General features: G+C 60.4%; 4 protein-coding genes across 4 annotated transcripts; 2 read left to right on the forward strand and 2 right to left on the reverse strand.

The window, feature by feature from the left end:
- Positions 1 to 4,172: 4,172 nt before the first annotated feature.
- PLICBS_004370 (uncharacterized protein) lies at positions 4,173 to 6,571 on the reverse strand (the record flags this gene model as incomplete). The annotated part of the gene is made up of 3 exons (XM_018326897.2): positions 4,173 to 4,474; positions 4,586 to 6,260; positions 6,323 to 6,571. The coding sequence occupies 3 exons, from the start codon at positions 6,569 to 6,571 to the stop codon at positions 4,173 to 4,175; spliced, it is 2,226 nt and encodes a 741-aa protein (XP_018174359.2).
- A 3,003-nt stretch (positions 6,572 to 9,574) lies between these two features.
- PLICBS_004371 (uncharacterized protein) lies at positions 9,575 to 11,066 on the forward strand (the record flags this gene model as incomplete). The annotated part of the gene is made up of 2 exons (XM_018326896.2): positions 9,575 to 10,032; positions 10,085 to 11,066. 2 exons carry the CDS (start codon positions 9,575 to 9,577, stop codon positions 11,064 to 11,066), a joined length of 1,440 nt encoding a protein of 479 aa, XP_018174358.2.
- Positions 11,067 to 11,579: 513 nt separating this feature from the next.
- PLICBS_004372 (protein transporter tim10) lies at positions 11,580 to 12,259 on the forward strand (the record flags this gene model as incomplete). Its single annotated transcript, XM_065600502.1, has 2 exons — positions 11,580 to 11,677; positions 12,061 to 12,259. 2 exons carry the CDS (start codon positions 11,580 to 11,582, stop codon positions 12,257 to 12,259), a joined length of 297 nt encoding a protein of 98 aa, XP_065456574.1.
- A 562-nt stretch (positions 12,260 to 12,821) lies between these two features.
- On the reverse strand, positions 12,822 to 15,613 carry PLICBS_004373 (uncharacterized protein; the record flags this gene model as incomplete). The annotated part of the gene is made up of 2 exons (XM_018326894.2): positions 12,822 to 15,282; positions 15,351 to 15,613. The coding sequence occupies 2 exons, from the start codon at positions 15,611 to 15,613 to the stop codon at positions 12,822 to 12,824; spliced, it is 2,724 nt and encodes a 907-aa protein (XP_018174356.2).
- Between the last annotated feature and the right edge of the window lie 486 nt (positions 15,614 to 16,099).

A 16,099-nucleotide genomic window follows, 5' to 3' on the forward strand; every position in this document is an offset into this window, starting at 1 on the left:
GGCTCGTGGCGTGCCCATGACGACAAATAGCTTCGTGCCCACCTCGACACCTGTGTGCGGATTGGGCGCGGACGAGGCAGCTGTTGGTTGCTGGGCCGCCAGCTACTATCCAGGGGAGGGAGAAGGAGGGGGCAGAGGGGGCAACAGGTTTTTTTTGGCCTTTGTTGTGGTGCTGGTCAGAGCGCCGCGTTGGCTGAAGTCTGCAATCTGAGCAGGGTGAGCCCGTTGTTGTGTTCCCCGCCTCCCCCCCGGCTGGCACGCTGCGTGCTCCTCATGCAGCAAGAAAGTACGGGGTGTGTTTGGGCCGCGGTCGAATGGACGGGCTCGTGACGTCGATGATGATGAAGGGTGGTGCCCCTGGTGTTACAACTTGCGGTAGTAGCATCTCATCCCGGTGATGCTCCGTACTGTACAGGCATTCGCGCCCTCCGAGTACGAAGGAAAGGGAGTTGTCACTTGATCAGGTGGGTGGGTTACTTTGGTAAAGAGGCGGCATCCTGGAGCTGCAGGCCAGCGTTTTCCTCGGCGAGCCGTCGTCAGATGGGGAGTGGCGGCTTTCGGACTCCTTGGGACCGTGGACGCGTCGTTGTCGCGCAGTCAGCTCGTGATTGATTTTTCAGACACGGCCACGGTACGATGGGCCCAGATCAGTGTTTAAAACTCACCGTCTGGCTCCATGCTCTGGGCTGGATTGAAATTTTGCGACATCTACTGTCTTGCCTACGGCTGGTTTTATGCGCAAGTTGCTGGCCGGGTCACGACGGAGGAGACATGGCGTCGACACTGCGCGCTGAGGGTACGGTCTTGAGCCCGCTCGCGCAGATCCCCCAGGCCCCAGATCCCTCAGTCATCACCAGCCTCGTATTCTCGTTCTCCCTTGACAACTCTCTTTCTGATGCTGTATCCTCGCTGGGCCTCAGAGAGCATGGCTTGCACGAAACTGATTCCGTCCTCCCGCATACAATGATACCAGACGCAGACAAGCAGACACTCGTCGATCAACACGCAACTGTCGTTCGTGCACACGCCCCGCGAAGCGGTTGGGTTGGTGGCTCTCCAGACCCGTCTGTTGAGTTGCTGCTGGCCGCAAGTTCTGGCCTCGTTTTTTTAATTTTTCTCTCCGCTGCGGGAGCGGCTCGCGCCGAAGTGTGCCCCCTTTTTTTCCCGTCCCGCGCCGTTCCCACGTTTTTTTGCTCTGTTATGTTGCGGCCCCCCGGCCTGTGCTGTTATGTTATGTCTGTTCTGTGTTGCGTGGTGTTGCATCTGCGTGTGTGTGTGGCAGTGTGCCTGTGTGTGAGTGTGTGTTTGTCGATTCTCCTCGGTGCCGCTGGGCTGAGCTGGGCTGAGAGCCGTGTTGGGGAGAGTCCTAACAAGCGTGTTCTGTTCCCGGCCCCCTTGAGGCGGTACAGCAGTACTACTGTGCAGCAGTGCGGTGCAGTCACTGACACACTCCGACGCCGTTGTGTTGTGTCTGTTCCTGGTTGGCATGGCATGGCGTGACATGGCATGTGTGTTTGCTGTAGGCCTCTCACTTCCCCATCTCGCGCCATGACAATTCTCCGTCGTGAGCTTAATTTTTCTCCGGCTGGCTGGATCCCCTTTTTTTGCTGGTTGTGTCTTTCTGTTGTGTTGCTCGCTGTCGTTCTCTCTCTGTGGGCGAACTGCCGCGCCATGTGTCAAAGGGGGGGGAGGAGGGGAGCGGAGGGCAAGGGCCCAACGCCAACAAGTGCAGTGCAGTGCAGTGCAGTTCAGTGCCTTCCCACGCCCCCGTGCCCTGACGAGAACGTGTGAGGCAGGGAATGCGGCTAAGTTATGTGACTTGTTGCTGTTGGCGGCGGCTGCGAGGAGAAGATGGAAGGGAAGGGGGAAGTGAAGGAGAAGGGCCCTGAGGTGCGACGTTCTGCCTCGATGGGTTGGGGCCGGCCGCGCCGGCCGGCACTGCTTGCTGCTGGTGCTGCCCTACCCGCTTGCGGTTGCTTTGCCCTCACCTCCAAGTATGTTGGAGAGGCGCACACACGTTGCTCAACGCTTGTACAGTACTCCGTACTTCGTACAGACCGCATCCATGCTCTGTGCGAGGTGTATGGCTCGCCTCGCTCGTGCGAGGAGTTGGACCGACCTTTTCTGACAGATGGATCCGTGTGCGTGCGTGCCTTGCATAGGGCGAGACTGGAGACCGTTGCTCACGGGTACGACACCGCGCCTCCCTTTCCAGCCTTGCGCTGCTGTGACCCCTTTTTCTTGGCCTCCCGTTCCACGGCCGCAACCAGAGAAGATCGCAGTTTTCGGACATATCTTTTGCTGTTTGTTTCAGGCCGACTCCTGAAAATATTTGAGGGTGGTGAGGAGGGTCGCTGTTGCAGGCGCTTGCTTCCTTGTTTGTTTGGCTGCGACTGGCGAGGCTGCTGCTGAGCTGCTGGTTGTGCCTTCACGCGCCGCTTCCTGCGGCCCCCAACGAGGCGGGTGTGCGACCACACTCATCAATCAGCTCCAAACGTCCTCCCTCTTTGCGAATCCTTCCATCGCGCCGGATTTGATGTCGTGGTGTAGCCATGTTGCTACGGGGTATTTCAAATCCTTTTCCCGTTCTGGGGGTTGGTACTGTGGTGCTCTCGCGCCACCCCTTTTTCGAGGAGGAGAGATATTCGGACATCAACTCTTTTGTCTTCTAGGGAAAATGGGATCCAACTCGCGAATGGACTAGAAAGGGTGGAATAAATTCTTCTCTAAGCCTGTAGAGATGCGCAGCACCTCGAGCTAGCAGGTTGAGTTAACCGGGAAGTCGACATCCGAATGATATACCACGAGTACAGGGCGTGTGAGATGGTAACCCATTCGTACGGCCACATCACATTACCCGCCAGCATAGAGCGGATGTAAAGCCACGAGTCATCAGCTACTTTGACGAGGCCGGTGTAGAAATGTATCGCTCGCGCGTATAGGATTCTGTATCTGTGCTTTGGGATACAGTCGGGAAGGGTGGTGGCATCGCAGCGTGAGGTGGCCTTCAGGCTCAGTCTCGTATGATATGCGCAGGATTGAACGAAGGAGAAGTGGCTGGACGAGGGAAGCAAACGGGACTGTGCGTCTTACTCATCGCTAGATCATGGATTCGCAGCCTGGGTGATTCCCCGAATGTGGAGAGGTGTGCGCGGGGACGGTGCTAGTCGAGGGACAGGAGCTGGAGCCAGGTTCCACGAGCCGTCTAAGAGCAGGAACTTGTCATCAGACTTTGAGCGTGCCGCCTTTCTGCGATGTAACTCCAAAAGGCGTTGCTGCGATCTGCCCTGGCAACGGCAGACATGGGCGGACTCTTGCTCGCATCAGGATGAAAGAAGAGGGCATTGCACTGGAGTAGGAATGAAAGGATAGCAGTCACTTGCCCTCCGGGCGTCACGCTCAATCGCCCCTGTCGAGACCGCCTGGATGAGTCTGTAAACACCATCGCCAAAGAGAAGTCACACACAGAATTGAGGTAGACCAGGGCCTTTACAAACTGTCATTCGTCTTGAGACGTAGGCTCTTGCTTTGACTTCCCAACCCGGCCGGGCCTTATCGAATACCACGTATATAGGCCGTACAGCGACGACAACGAGCAGATGTGCAGGACCACACGCACACCTGGCAGCAGAGCCGGAGGGAGGGCAGGCAGGCAGTCATTAAACATTCCGAGTGTGAATTCGTTACAACACTATCAAGGCCCCCTGAATGTACACGTCAAACGCCAGCTGTGCTCTCATATCATATCACCAGTTCTCCTGAATATCACTCCCTCCCATCCCAGTCACCATGAACGAAACTTGCGGGCGGCATCAAAGGGTTGCCGCCGCGGGGCCCGACTCTTCTTCATAAACACGCCGCCTTGGGCGGCCAAGATTTTTCAACCGCTTGCACCAAACCTCCTTATAAGATCGCAACACCAACAGCGCTGCTGCTCCACGCTCGCATGATTATGTAGGCACTGCCGGAGCCGCTCTCAACCGTGCCGCGCGCGATGGTATATGGTCCTGCTGTTGGACATACGGCCATGTCCTGCACGCGGCCGTGCTTCTCACACTCCCCCTCCCTTGCGTCATAACATGGCGCAGAAGAGCTTCCTTGGTGGCCGCCAAGTAGTTGAAATTCGAAGCGAGCTCCCAAAGATACTCGCCGTTGTGCATGCCGACGACACTCTACGCCCCTTCGAGCGGGGGCACAAACGAGTAGTTAAAGTCAAGAAGCCCATCCAGCATCCAATGCTGGGGATCAAAGAAGTCGTAATTCGTCTCGCCATAGCTCATCCCGCCTCCGATCATGCTGTTGGGGCCGGAGGCGGCCGCCGAGAGCGCGGCGGCGCTCGGCGTCAGCGCTCCGTTCGTGCCCAGCAGCGTGTTGGAAGTGGGCGGAATGTGCGATGGCATGAGCGTGCTATCAAGTTGAGACGAAGACGCCGAGGACTCGTTGGCCGAGTCGGGATTCGTCGGTTGCTTAGTATCTGTAGGGACCCGGTCAGCCGTGGTTCTGGTGTTCGGCGCAAAAACGTTCCCCCCTGGCGCTTTTGAGCGCTCAAGGGTTCGGGCGCGGCCGAACTCACTCTCCAACGAACCTCTGCCTTGTGATTGATACTCCTCGCGCCATCGCCATACCGAGTCGAATACCAGACTCATGCTGTGTCGACAGCGGACCTTGAGTTGGAGGCTATCATCCACCTGGATTGCCGAGTCATCTTCGCGGTTCCAGGCCGCGTTCCGGCTGTCGAGGCGAGCTCCGTTCCACATCTGCACCATGAGCTCGGCTAGGCGCCATTGCAGGTCGTTGTTGACCACGCTCGTTGCCCGAATCGCTCGGATGGAGTGGTGGAAAAGGCTGCGGCCCCGGTCAAAGTCAATCGTCTTGCAAAAGAAAGACCTCATGAGCTTGAGCAGTGTAAAGGCCGCCGCGACCAGCATCTGCTGCAGGTAGTTGGTCGCGTAGAGAAGGATGGTACCGCCGAGGCCATCGCGGGGAGACGTCACCTTGTCCACCTCGAGGAGCTCGTCGAGAAAGCTGGTCGCCGCGCGCCAGAGACCCATCAAATCGTCCATGTAACCGGGCGTCTTGCTCGAGTCGAAGAATCCCGCCAGACGCATATGCAAGGCCGCGGCCCGCAAGTGCAGGTTCACAATGGGACCTAATTGCTGGGACAGAACCGAGGCCTGCATCTCGCCATAGTCGCGGCGGTAGACGCGCATCAGCATGGCTCGGTGCTCGTCTCCTGCGACTCCGCGCGGATCGCTGGCGTTGCTGTACATCTCCTTGGAGACCTTGTCGCAAAATCGCTCGATCTGCAGGCGCGCCTCCAAGTCCCTGGAGAGGTGCAGGGCAGGGTCGTCGCCCGGCCTAAGGGCGAGGGTCCAGTCGTACAGACTTGAGGCGGGCTGGCCGTAGCCGGTTCCGACATTTTGCGCGACAATATTGCACACGGCCCAGGTGGTCACGCGATCGTGCAGCTGCTCCTTGTTAAGTTCGACAGAGACGCGCGAGAAGTCCCGGATGTGGTTGGGACGGTGCAGGCCGATGCCAGTAGCCGTCTTCATCATGACGCCGCACAAGATATGCGTTGGATCTGACGTCGTGGTGCTCGTGGGCAACGGCCAGGTGCAGAGAAGGCACATGGCCTTGACGACGTGATAGTTGCTCGGTACCTCGCCGATTGTGGTCCAAAGGAACCGCGTCATGGGACCGGAGAGGTTCGTGAGGAGATTAGGGCAGTCGGCCGGGCTGAAGCGGCGCGCGGCGACGGCTATTATGGACCAAAATAAAAGAGGATGCTGTTGCTTGTACTGATCCGGAGGCTGCTGAGGGCTGAGGAACGGAAGAAACGGATGATAAAAGGCGAAAAACTCGTTGAAGAGATGTGTAACGTTGTTGTCGGTGAGGCGCACGCCCTCGAGCTCGTGGGAGTAGTGCTGCTGCACGTTATAGGAGCCTCCCCTCTTCAGGTGAAGAAGCGACGAGACGGCCTCGTCGGAGCCCATGAGGGACGGGTTGCGGGTATGCGTGTAGGGCGCGGGGGTGCTGTGGGCGACGGGGGAGTCGATCTCGTCGTCCTCGTCGAGGACGTAGCCCTGGGAGCGAGCGCGGGCGACGTTGCGGCGCAAGCGGTCAATCTCCTTTTCCATCTCTGCGTGCTTGGAGCGCTTGCCCACACGCTTGAAGTTGGACTCGATCTTGCATTCTAGCTTGAGGCGGTTACACCGCGAGCAGGTCTGGAAGGGATCCTGGACGACGTCGCAGCGCAGCTGGCGTTGGAGAACGGCGCATCAGCATCCGCGAGATGCATATGGGCTCGGGGGTGACTCACCTTTTGCTGGCGACACTCGTTGCACGCACGCTTGACGCCTGGTTGGCGCTTCTTGTCGCTGTCGCCATGGTCGCCGTGCTCGCCGTGGTCGGCATGGTCTTCGTCCATGAAGCTGCCGGGGCTGCTCTCGACGGGAGCGACGCCGGTGCTGCGCTTGCGCTTGGGGCCGCCGTTCCCGTGGCGGGAACTGGCCGGGCTGGTCGGGCTCATGGAGGCGGCCCCGCGGGCGACGATGGAGGAGCCGTCCATGCACCGCGGAGGTTTGCTGCAGCGGGAGGCCTCGGCCGCCGCTGGTCTGCAGCAGGATGTTTGTTTGTCTGTGTTGCTTGTCGCGGGCCGCGAGGCGAAACGAAACGCGGGACCGGGGAGCCGCGGTGGAGAGGCTGCCGAGGCGGGAGAAGTGAGGCGGGCAGAGGCAAGGCGAGGCAAAGCGAACCAAGACGAGACGAGGCTGAGCGGACGGCGTCTGGCGGGGTAACGAGAATGAGCAAGCGCACGCGCGCAGGCAAGAAGCGCGACGGCTGGCTGTCGCCAGATACAAGCAGCGGTCGAGAGAGCGACGAGGGCTGTTGGGCGAGCGACGAGGTCCGTCTGCAGGGCCGAGAGCGGAGGCGAAGGGCGAGGTTGAGGAATCGCAACGCGGGACCGACAGGAGTCAGAAAGACAAAAACTGGACTGATCTGAGTCTGGTCTGGCGCAGGCGCCGGCCGTTGCAGCGCCGCAGCGAGCGCGGGCGCAACGAGAGTGGATGAATTGGGGGGGCGCCCGGGGATGAAGTGGAGCGGGGCTGGCGTGTGGTGGTGCCCCCGCCTGGCCGGGCCTGGCGTCCAGTGCAGGTGCAGGTGGGGCCTCCACTAACGGAGGGACGGGACCTTCTGTACCTCGCTGTGGCAGCGCCCGGCGACGCCAAGCGACACCAGCACCGACCCGGATCTTGGTGCAACTGCGCATCAAAGTCCGGGGACCGCGGTGGGAGGAGAATCGCGCCGCCTGATTGGGCCGCGGACCGGTGTGGAGTCACGTGAAGGGGAAGCCTGCCTTGCTTGCCTGCCTGCCTGCATGGAGGGTGAGGGTGGTGGACGGGTGGCTGGCCGGTGGACAAACTGCCCGCTGATGCGCTGCGCTGCGCTTCCTGCTTACAGTAATTCCAGTCGCGGCAGGCGGACAACGGAGCCTCCGCGCTGTAATCGCCCTGCAACGGCGCCAGGCCCGCGCAGGGGACGGGCTAATGGACGGGGATGGATTCGTATCCATCCATGCCATGAGACAAGCGGGGCCGCGGCCGTCCACCGAGACAAGCGTCCTCGTCGTTCGTACGGACTCGTGCGCACGCCGGGGAACCGCTGCGAACCGGTCAAGGTGTCACGGCGGCGCAAGGCGCACATGAAAACGGCACACCGGAGTGTGGCATGTACAAGTGATCCAATCGCCAATGGCTCTCTGCTTGATGACTCTTCCGTGCTTCGCTCTGAGCGACAGATTCCCCTTCCCTTCCAGCCCAATCCTTCCACACGTCTTGTTGACCGGGGACCGGAGGGCGCGCAACCACTGCTTGCTGCAGCCAGCCGCCGGCGACCTTTCTTCAGAAAGCGGAGCCACCCATTTTTGCCGGCCGTCCAGTTTGCCAGAGCCACGCACAATGATTAGCCAGCGCCCGCCTCAGGTGGGTTCCGCGGTGGGGCCCGCCTGCAGCCAGCGTCTCCCGTTTTCTCCACGTTTTCCGCCTTTCTGGAAGTCGACGCGCATCCCCTCCAAGCCCTCACCCTTCATCCTCGCCGGCTTACCCCAAACGCCGCCCGCCACGGCAACACTCCGAATAAGCGGCTCGTGACTGGCCCGACTGTGTCATTTGCCGTTCAGCCGCCTCGTGCGCCGCCCTGAAGAGCCCCACTGTTTCGCCGTCTCTGCTGTTGCTGGTCACTCCAGGCCGGCTGGCCAGATAACAAGCCCTCGAGCTCTGTGAAGCAGCACCCAGTTGCGGGCCAACAAACGGACCAGCAGCAGGCCAGCCCTCACCGCGGCGGTCGACGCCTTAAAGACGCTTTCTCATTATACGTTGCTTACACCCTGACCGCTGTCGCCATGGCTGGATCAGCGAAGCACCACCACGCAAGCAAGAACAAGGCCCCTCCTCCAACGAAGCTGGTCCTGAAGCAGCCCCCGCCTTCTGCGAGCCACGCCGTGTCGTCCGCACCGCTCAGGTCAGAGGTTCAGTTCGTCTTGCCAGGCACGCGGCCAGAGCCAGGTACGTTGGTCGCCTCCGTCCGTCTCCACGGGCCCGTCCCCCGCTGGCGTCTTGGCTCACCTTTCTTGAAGAAACCGTGCGCGTCAACACCAATGACACCCCGCAGCCGTTCCTCGATCCAACGGCCTTGCAGCAGTGGCGATGACGCAGGGGCCGTCCATCCATTGATCAAGTAAGAAGCTCACTGTGGCCTCCCCGGGGCCGGGCCGGAGTGACAGCCGGAGCTCGTCGTCAGCCAACGTCCATAACCGGCCCGAGCTCGTAAGCCGCCATTGGCTCACCCGCCAACCCACCCGGAGCTGAGATACGAGGCCCGGCCCGAACACGGGGAGAAACACGGGCCATCTCGGCCCTTCGATTCGGAGCGCGCACGTTGCGCCTGGGAGACCTTGTTGCTCCAATCGGAGCCACCCTGCAATCGTCCACGCGAATGACAGCCGCTCGCTGGCGTGCCATGTCGTGTATCATGGCGAGCAACGCGGTGTCGGAACTGGTGTTCTTGGCCAACGTCCAGTTGGTGCTTAGTGCCACCACAACCACGATGCGGGATACCGAGAACCTGAACACAAGTTCCGAGGGGCTGCATTGCCGTTCGCTGCCGCAAAGTGCAGACTAGCGACGCCATTGCAGTTGCCTTTGTAATTCTACACGACCTTGCCGGCATTGGCAGGCTGCATCCAGGCGTCGTGGCGTCGTGATGAAAGACGAGACCTATCGGGTCCTCCTTTGCCGATTGTGCGGGGTCGCTACGCCCAAACGGCTGGTGCAAGTCGCAAAATGCCGGTTTTGCGGCTCCCGTTTCACCTGTTGTTAGTTAGCAGGTGGTGCCTTAGCCTGCCGACGGGGCTGCCTTCCTACCCCATCGATGCGACTCCATAATGAAGATCATGGTTAGATAATACAATAGGCAGGTGTCTGGGCCAACGTCTTTTAAAAGGGGCGGCATACCTTCCGCCAACACAGCGGCGGTGTTGCCACTCTCGCAGATCCGAGCAGCTTCGAACATCATGTCGGCGTCCAGTTCGTCATTCACAGTGCCTTTCTTCATTGGTGGCAAAGACACCAGCGCGGACAAAAGCTTCGATGTCGTCTCGCCCAGTGATGGCAAGGTCGCGCACCGCTGCGGCTCTGCCACGGTGGCGGATGCCAGCGCCGCGATAGCAGCGGCCGCCGACGCGTTCAAGACATGGCGCAGGACAACACCGGTGCAACGTCGTGACATATTTCTCAAGGCTGCCGACATCATGGCCGCCCGCCGGGAGGAACTGGCCGGCTACATGGCGACCGAGACGGGGGCCACTCCTCCGTGGTGCAACTTCAACTTGGATGTCGGAATAGGCATGCTCAAGGACATTGCCGGCCGCATTACCACTCTCGAGGGCTCGTTCCCGGCCTTGATGGACCCAAACACAAGCGCCATCGTCATGCGAGAACCCTACGGCGTCGTCCTGGCCATGGCCCCTTGGTATGCAATCCGACCCATGACTCCTCAGCCCATATGCTAACGGGTCTACCAGGAACGCTCCTTTTATCCTTGGGACTCGCTGCGTCGCCTTTCCCATTGCGGCGGGCAACACAGTCGTCCTCAAAGGCTCTGAAGTGGCGCCGCGGACAATGTCGGCCATTGTGTCCGTGTTTCGGGAAGCAGGACTGCCGGACGGCGTGCTAAACTTCATTGTGCACGAGCCCTCCGCCGCTGCCGAAATTACAGCCCACGCTATTGCCCATCCTCAAGTCAAGAAGATCAACTTTACAGGAAGCACTCAGGTTGGGCGCATCATCGGGCGCCTGGCTGGAGAGAACCTCAAGCCTCTCGTCCTGGAGCTGGGCGGCAAGGCACCGGCGATTGTCTGGGAGGACGCTGATCTACAGCTCGCCGCCGACCAGTGCGCATTGGGCTCTTTCCTTCACTCGGGCCAGATTTGCATGAGCACGGAAAAGATACTCGTGCACGAGTCCGTCAAGAAGGACTTCTTGGACAAGCTCGTCGCTGCCGTTGAGAAGATATTCCCCACCGGCGGCGATGCGTTGACGCTCATCAACAGCACCGCTGTCGACAAGAATAAGGCGCTCGTGAAGGATGCGACGAGCAAAGGTGCTTCCGTGGTGTTTGGCAACCCTGACGCCCAGGAGGCAAGCGGCACACGTCTCCGACCCATCGTCGTGGACAATGTGACGACAGACATGGAGCTGTACCGAACCGAGTCGTTTGGGCCGACCGTGTCCGTCATCGGCATCGAGTCCGAAGACGAGGCGATCCGGATCGCCAACGACACCGAGTATGGGCTCACTTCTGCCGTTTTCACAGAGGACCTGAGGCGAGGCCTGCGCTTTGCGCACGAGATCGAGACGGGAGCGGTGCACATCAACAACATGACGGTCCACGACGAGACAGCGCTGCCTCATGGCGGTGCCAAGGCCAGCGGCTACGGACGCTTCAATGCTTCAAAGGGTCTGGATGAGTGGGTTCGCACAAAGAACGTCACGTTCAAGCACTGAAGCCCATGAGTGAAGATATTTTGCTGGTAGCGATATTTGCACGGCCTTGATGATTAGTGCGAACATACATTGGTGTAACGAAAGATCAACGCCATGTTCTTCCGGATGACTCGCTTCAAATCCCCACGTGAATTCATCTTAAAGAACATGGCTGAAATTGCTGAAGCTATAAGATTATTTGAACCTATTGCTTGAGGCTGTCGGTTTAGGGGCCAGGGCTGCAGGGTAGGCGACCTTCTCACATCGTGCAAAAGCGATCGCGATAAGTTCGCCCAATCGATAAGACGGTCCATCCACTTAGTCAGCGTCCAAGTTCCTCGATAACGGCCCGGAAATTTTACCACCCATCGTCACAAGCTCCATCCGTCGCGCAGCCCAAAGTTCAACGTCGTCAAGCCCGTTTCTCTTTACGCACCTCGTCGCCAATCCACCATCGCTTTCCTCGCGCCCTCCCCTCAAAGCCCAACGACCGACCGCCACCACCGACCACCACCAAAAACCCTTTCGCCCAGCATGTCGTTCCTCGGAATGGGCCGCCAGCAGCCCACGTCGGAGCAGAAGATTGCCGCCGTCGAGGGCGAGATGCGCATGATGGCTGATACGTATAACCGGTATGCTTTCTCCCCTTTTCCTCCTCTGTCCCCTATTTGTCTGAGAGCGCGCGCGCGCGCGCGCGGGTGAAACGTTGGCGGCTGCGGTGAGCGATCGTCGCTTGGTGGATGATTTACTCGTCTGCCCGCCGTTGCCGCCTGAGTTGGGTTCCCGGTTGTCGTCCCGCGATTGCGGGCCCGGGGGACCAGCGTCGTACAGAGCTGGGACTGGGATGCTCGCTCGCGCGGCGGGTCACCTGACGATGGCGACCGGGGCCACGACGACGACAACAAAGACGACGACGACGATGATGATGACGTGCGGCGGCGGCGGCGGACGATGGTGGATGGGATATCAGTGTGCCGATGAAATTCCGTTGCTGACTCGAGCTCGTCGTGTATAGTCTCCAGCAGGCGTGCCAGAAGAAGTGCGTCCCGACCGACTACCGCGAGGGCGAGCTCAACAAGGGCGAGTCCGTCTGCCTCGACCGCTGCACCGCAAAGTTCCTCGACACGAGCATGAAGGTCAGCGAGATCATGCAGCAGCAGGGGCAGGCTATGGGCGGCGCGGCGCCGCAGCAGGGCGGTGGTGGCCTCTTTTGAGCTACGCGCGCGCCGTTCCCTGCTTGTCTTGTCCACCAAGGGGACGCAGTGCGGCAAGAGAAGGAGCCTCTTCTTAAGAAGACTACAAATCCCCACTTGTTAACATAGAGGGCCCTCGAGAAGGGCGCGGGAGGAAACATGTCGGATGTCGCGATGGGCGTCGTCGACGACTCGGCGCCCGTTCTTTTTGTACGAATAGAGATGCATGGGTACATGGTCTGGGACCAAACAGTGGACATAGGGGGCATCGCGCACTGGGGCGTCGAGTCTTGTCCAATTGAGATGAATTGACTGTAAGAATAATGCGGTTACACGTCTAGTATCAAGAAAAAAGATGGTTGATATATGTATGCCACGACTGGTCTTCTTCCGCCTCCCCCTGCCAAAGGGTATCTTAACTTTCTCTCTGTGTGACGTGAAGTGATGCGCGCGCTGCCAGGCCATGAAGCGACGAGATGAATACGTTGCAAGATGCCAACCGGCAAATAAGAAGAAACAGAACTCCGAGGAAAATGCGGCATGATGCGCCCGTATGCAATTCAGCCATCCTCATCCCCCATCCTCACCGCGCCGCCGTGCGCGTGATATTAGGCCCCGTCCCCACGCCCGTCAGCGTCCTCACGAGCCAGTGCAGCCAGCTCTCCGTCTCGAGCTGCACCTTGAGCTCCTCGGCGCGGCGCTCCACGTCCTCGACCTGCCTCTCGAAGCTCTGGATCCCGTCCTCGACGTCGTGCACTTTCTGCACCAAGCCGTCGATCTCGTACTCGAGGCGCGCGACCAGCACCTCAATCTCCTTGACGCCCTCGGTGAGGCTCGCGCGCTCCGACGCCAGCAGCTCGTCCGAGTTGTAGCGCACCCGCTGGCACGCGTCGTTGAGCTGGTGGTACAGCTTCTGCAGCTCCGTCTTGTCGCGCGAGTACCGCTCGTTGAGCGTCTCCACGACCCGTAGCTTCTCCTCGACCCACGGCTCCATGTCATAGACGATGTCGTCGACGAGTCGGGTGAGGTGCGCGGCCTCCTCGGCGCGGGCGCCGAAGCACTCCACGTCGCCGCTCAGATCCATCACGTCGACGATTTCGTCCCAAGCCAGGACCGCCTGCTCCGCGTCTCCAAAAGACATGTGGCGTGCCCAGCGGTTCTCGTTGGTGATGTGCTTGTACGTGAGGTCGGAGACGCCACAACTATGCCTTCGCGACACCACAAGCTTGCGCCCATCGCCATTGCGCTCCTCATCCAGTAAGGGACCCTGCAGATCCGATTCGTCGAGCACGGACCGCATGCGAGTCAACGTCGTCGGCAGCACGTCCTGGCGCACGTCTATACCGATGTCCCCCATCGTGTACTCGGGATCTGTGACGGGCAGCATCTCGTCTGGTATCTTGCTGCTAGATTTGGAATCCGCAGCGGACGAGACCATTTCCAGCGTGTCGTCTGACATGCCCGGGAGCACGTCTTCCCCACGTCGCAAGGCCGCTAGGTATTCTTCCGGCTTGTTCTTCCATGTGAAGGCTCGAGTTACGATGGCCGGGCTCGAAGCCATCGCGGAGCTCTGCGATGAGAGGCCATTGCTCGTTGCACCATTCTCGGCAAAGTCTTCCTTGGCAGAGACGGATTGTCGGCTTGTATGGCCCCGTCTACTCCCACCAACAGCATCCTTGATTCGTCCCAGGCCCGACCGAGCGTCGCTCATCTTTCCCGCAACACTCTTGAAAACGGCTTTCCTGAGGGCGTCTCGGTCGCCGCCCCCCATATCCCCTGCCAACGTAGTAGTGGAGACTGGAGATAGAGCGGCGTGGAGGAGAGAGATGTCGTCTTTTTTCTTCAGGTCTAGTTGCTCGTCCAGAGGGAGGGACTGCGTGCGCTTAGCGTTCTGTATCGCCGTGTCGGCCTTTCCCGGCACGACGGCATTTGTGTCCTGAACGCCGTCGACGTGATCCGCGGTTGCTCGGCGAGGCTTTCCATGCCACAGCCACTTGGGTCGCTCTCCGTATGCGAGGCTCACAAACGTGTCGAGATCGAGCGTCTCGATATCGGCGACCCCGCCCTTGTCTTTGCCGGACACCATATCCATAACAAGCTCTCCTCGCTTTCCACCGATTTCTGTCATGGTCGACTTGACGGCTTTTTGGACGCCGCGAGCTTCACCGGCAGCCGCCTTGGCGGTGGCTGTATGCAACCGGAAGACGGTCTGGCGATCCAGCCGCCGCGTCTTTTCGAGCTTGTGCTGTTTCTGGAAGTAGGCGATACCCCGTTTCGTGCTATCGATATCAAAGACATCCTTGGACACCGGGGCGCCGTACCAGTTAAGTCTGTTTCGTGCGCCCAGGAGCATCCCGAGCAAAGCCGCGACAGTGGTGGGGCCAAGGATCCCGTCTGTTGGCTCAAAGTTGTAGTGCTCTGCGCCCATCTCAGTCCACCAGTTGCCGATGGCGGATTCGGTGACGTCGCAGAGGAGCCCGTCAATGTACTCGTGGTCCAGCTTCTCAAACATGTACAGGGCGACCTGGCACAGCTTGACCAGCTCGACCACTGAAGGGAGAAACGGTATTCGGTCGCTGATCTTGTATAGTTGCCGGAACTTTGCCTGGGTGGCTTCCGTAGGGTCGGTGAGGGCCAGGCCGGACCGGCCCGAGCAGCCCAAGCGCTTGAGGTTCTCGTTGACGATAAAGATCTGTCGATGCTGCCGCACGTCCCCGTCTGGGACTGGGATCACGGTGAGGGCGGACGGGAAGCCACTAAGGTTGGTAATGAGGAGTTCTCCGAGGGGCGTTTCCTTGGGTCGGGCATGGTGTTGCTGAGCTGCCCTGAAGTATATGCGCAACGTCGGGGACCAGAGGTTCTCGTCTTCAGGGACGGCGAGGACACCGACGACGATGGAATGCGACTCATCGCCGGTGTATGTGGCAACGACGAGGGTGGGCGACTGCCTGGAGCACGCCCACTGCTCGACAACGTAGAGTTCGTATCCGCGTAGAATGCTTTGGCGCTCGATGACTGTCACCGAGGGGTCGTCCTCGAGGAATCTGTTATGCGGGAAACGAGCTTTAGCCAGAACCCAGAGCATGCCTGCAAGCTCCCGGGGCATTCGTACCTGAACGCGACGGGATCAGGGAACACGATGTTGCGCAAGGCGACGCCTGACCCGTACGGTGACACGACAGCGCCGTCGAGCGCTTGGGCGTCCGTGGCGCCGGCCCTCGAAGAAGACAGGCCACGCTGCCGACGGGGCGAGACGACGTCGTCATCGCCGCGGGATCTCGTCTCAGGGCCGGCGGCCGGGGAACGGAGGTGCTGGTCGGTGATGTCATGGGGTTGGGCCTGCGCGGCTCGCCATCGCCGGGGCGGGGGGAACATCGTCGACGTGCGACGGCAGTCACGGCGTCGACATCTGAAGGCAGGTTGTATGCTGCTCGAGGGCGAGGCGCATGCCGGAGGCGAGCGGTGGTGGTGGTGGTGGTTAGAGGGCCGTAGAGACGACACAGAGACCTGGCATGTGATGCAACTGCTTGCCTGGTGGATGGATGGACGCTCGCAGCTCGTGCGGCAGTTGTTGGGCCGGTGCGTGGCACAGCCGGTAGCGGGGCTGTGTCGGGCATGGGCCAGCGCTGTCCGCCGCACCGCAATCAGTGACTGAACCTCCAGCTGGAAGCTGAGCGAGCTATCGGGGTCGCGGCGCCAATCGGGGCTGCTTCAGTGACTGGAAGCCAACCTTGAATGGGCCCCGCTCCGTCCACAGTGGGGTCGGCCAGGTGAGTCGGGTGGAGGTGGACTGCTCTGGCTGCCAGCGACCACCTCCTAGTGCCCCATCCCGTCTCTGGACAGTGAGGTGAGTGACCTCCC

This window comes from Purpureocillium lilacinum (genome assembly GCF_023168085.1).
Source record: "Purpureocillium lilacinum CBS 284.36 DNA, scaffold_3, whole genome shotgun sequence".
NCBI lineage: Eukaryota > Fungi > Ascomycota > Sordariomycetes > Hypocreales > Ophiocordycipitaceae > Purpureocillium > Purpureocillium lilacinum.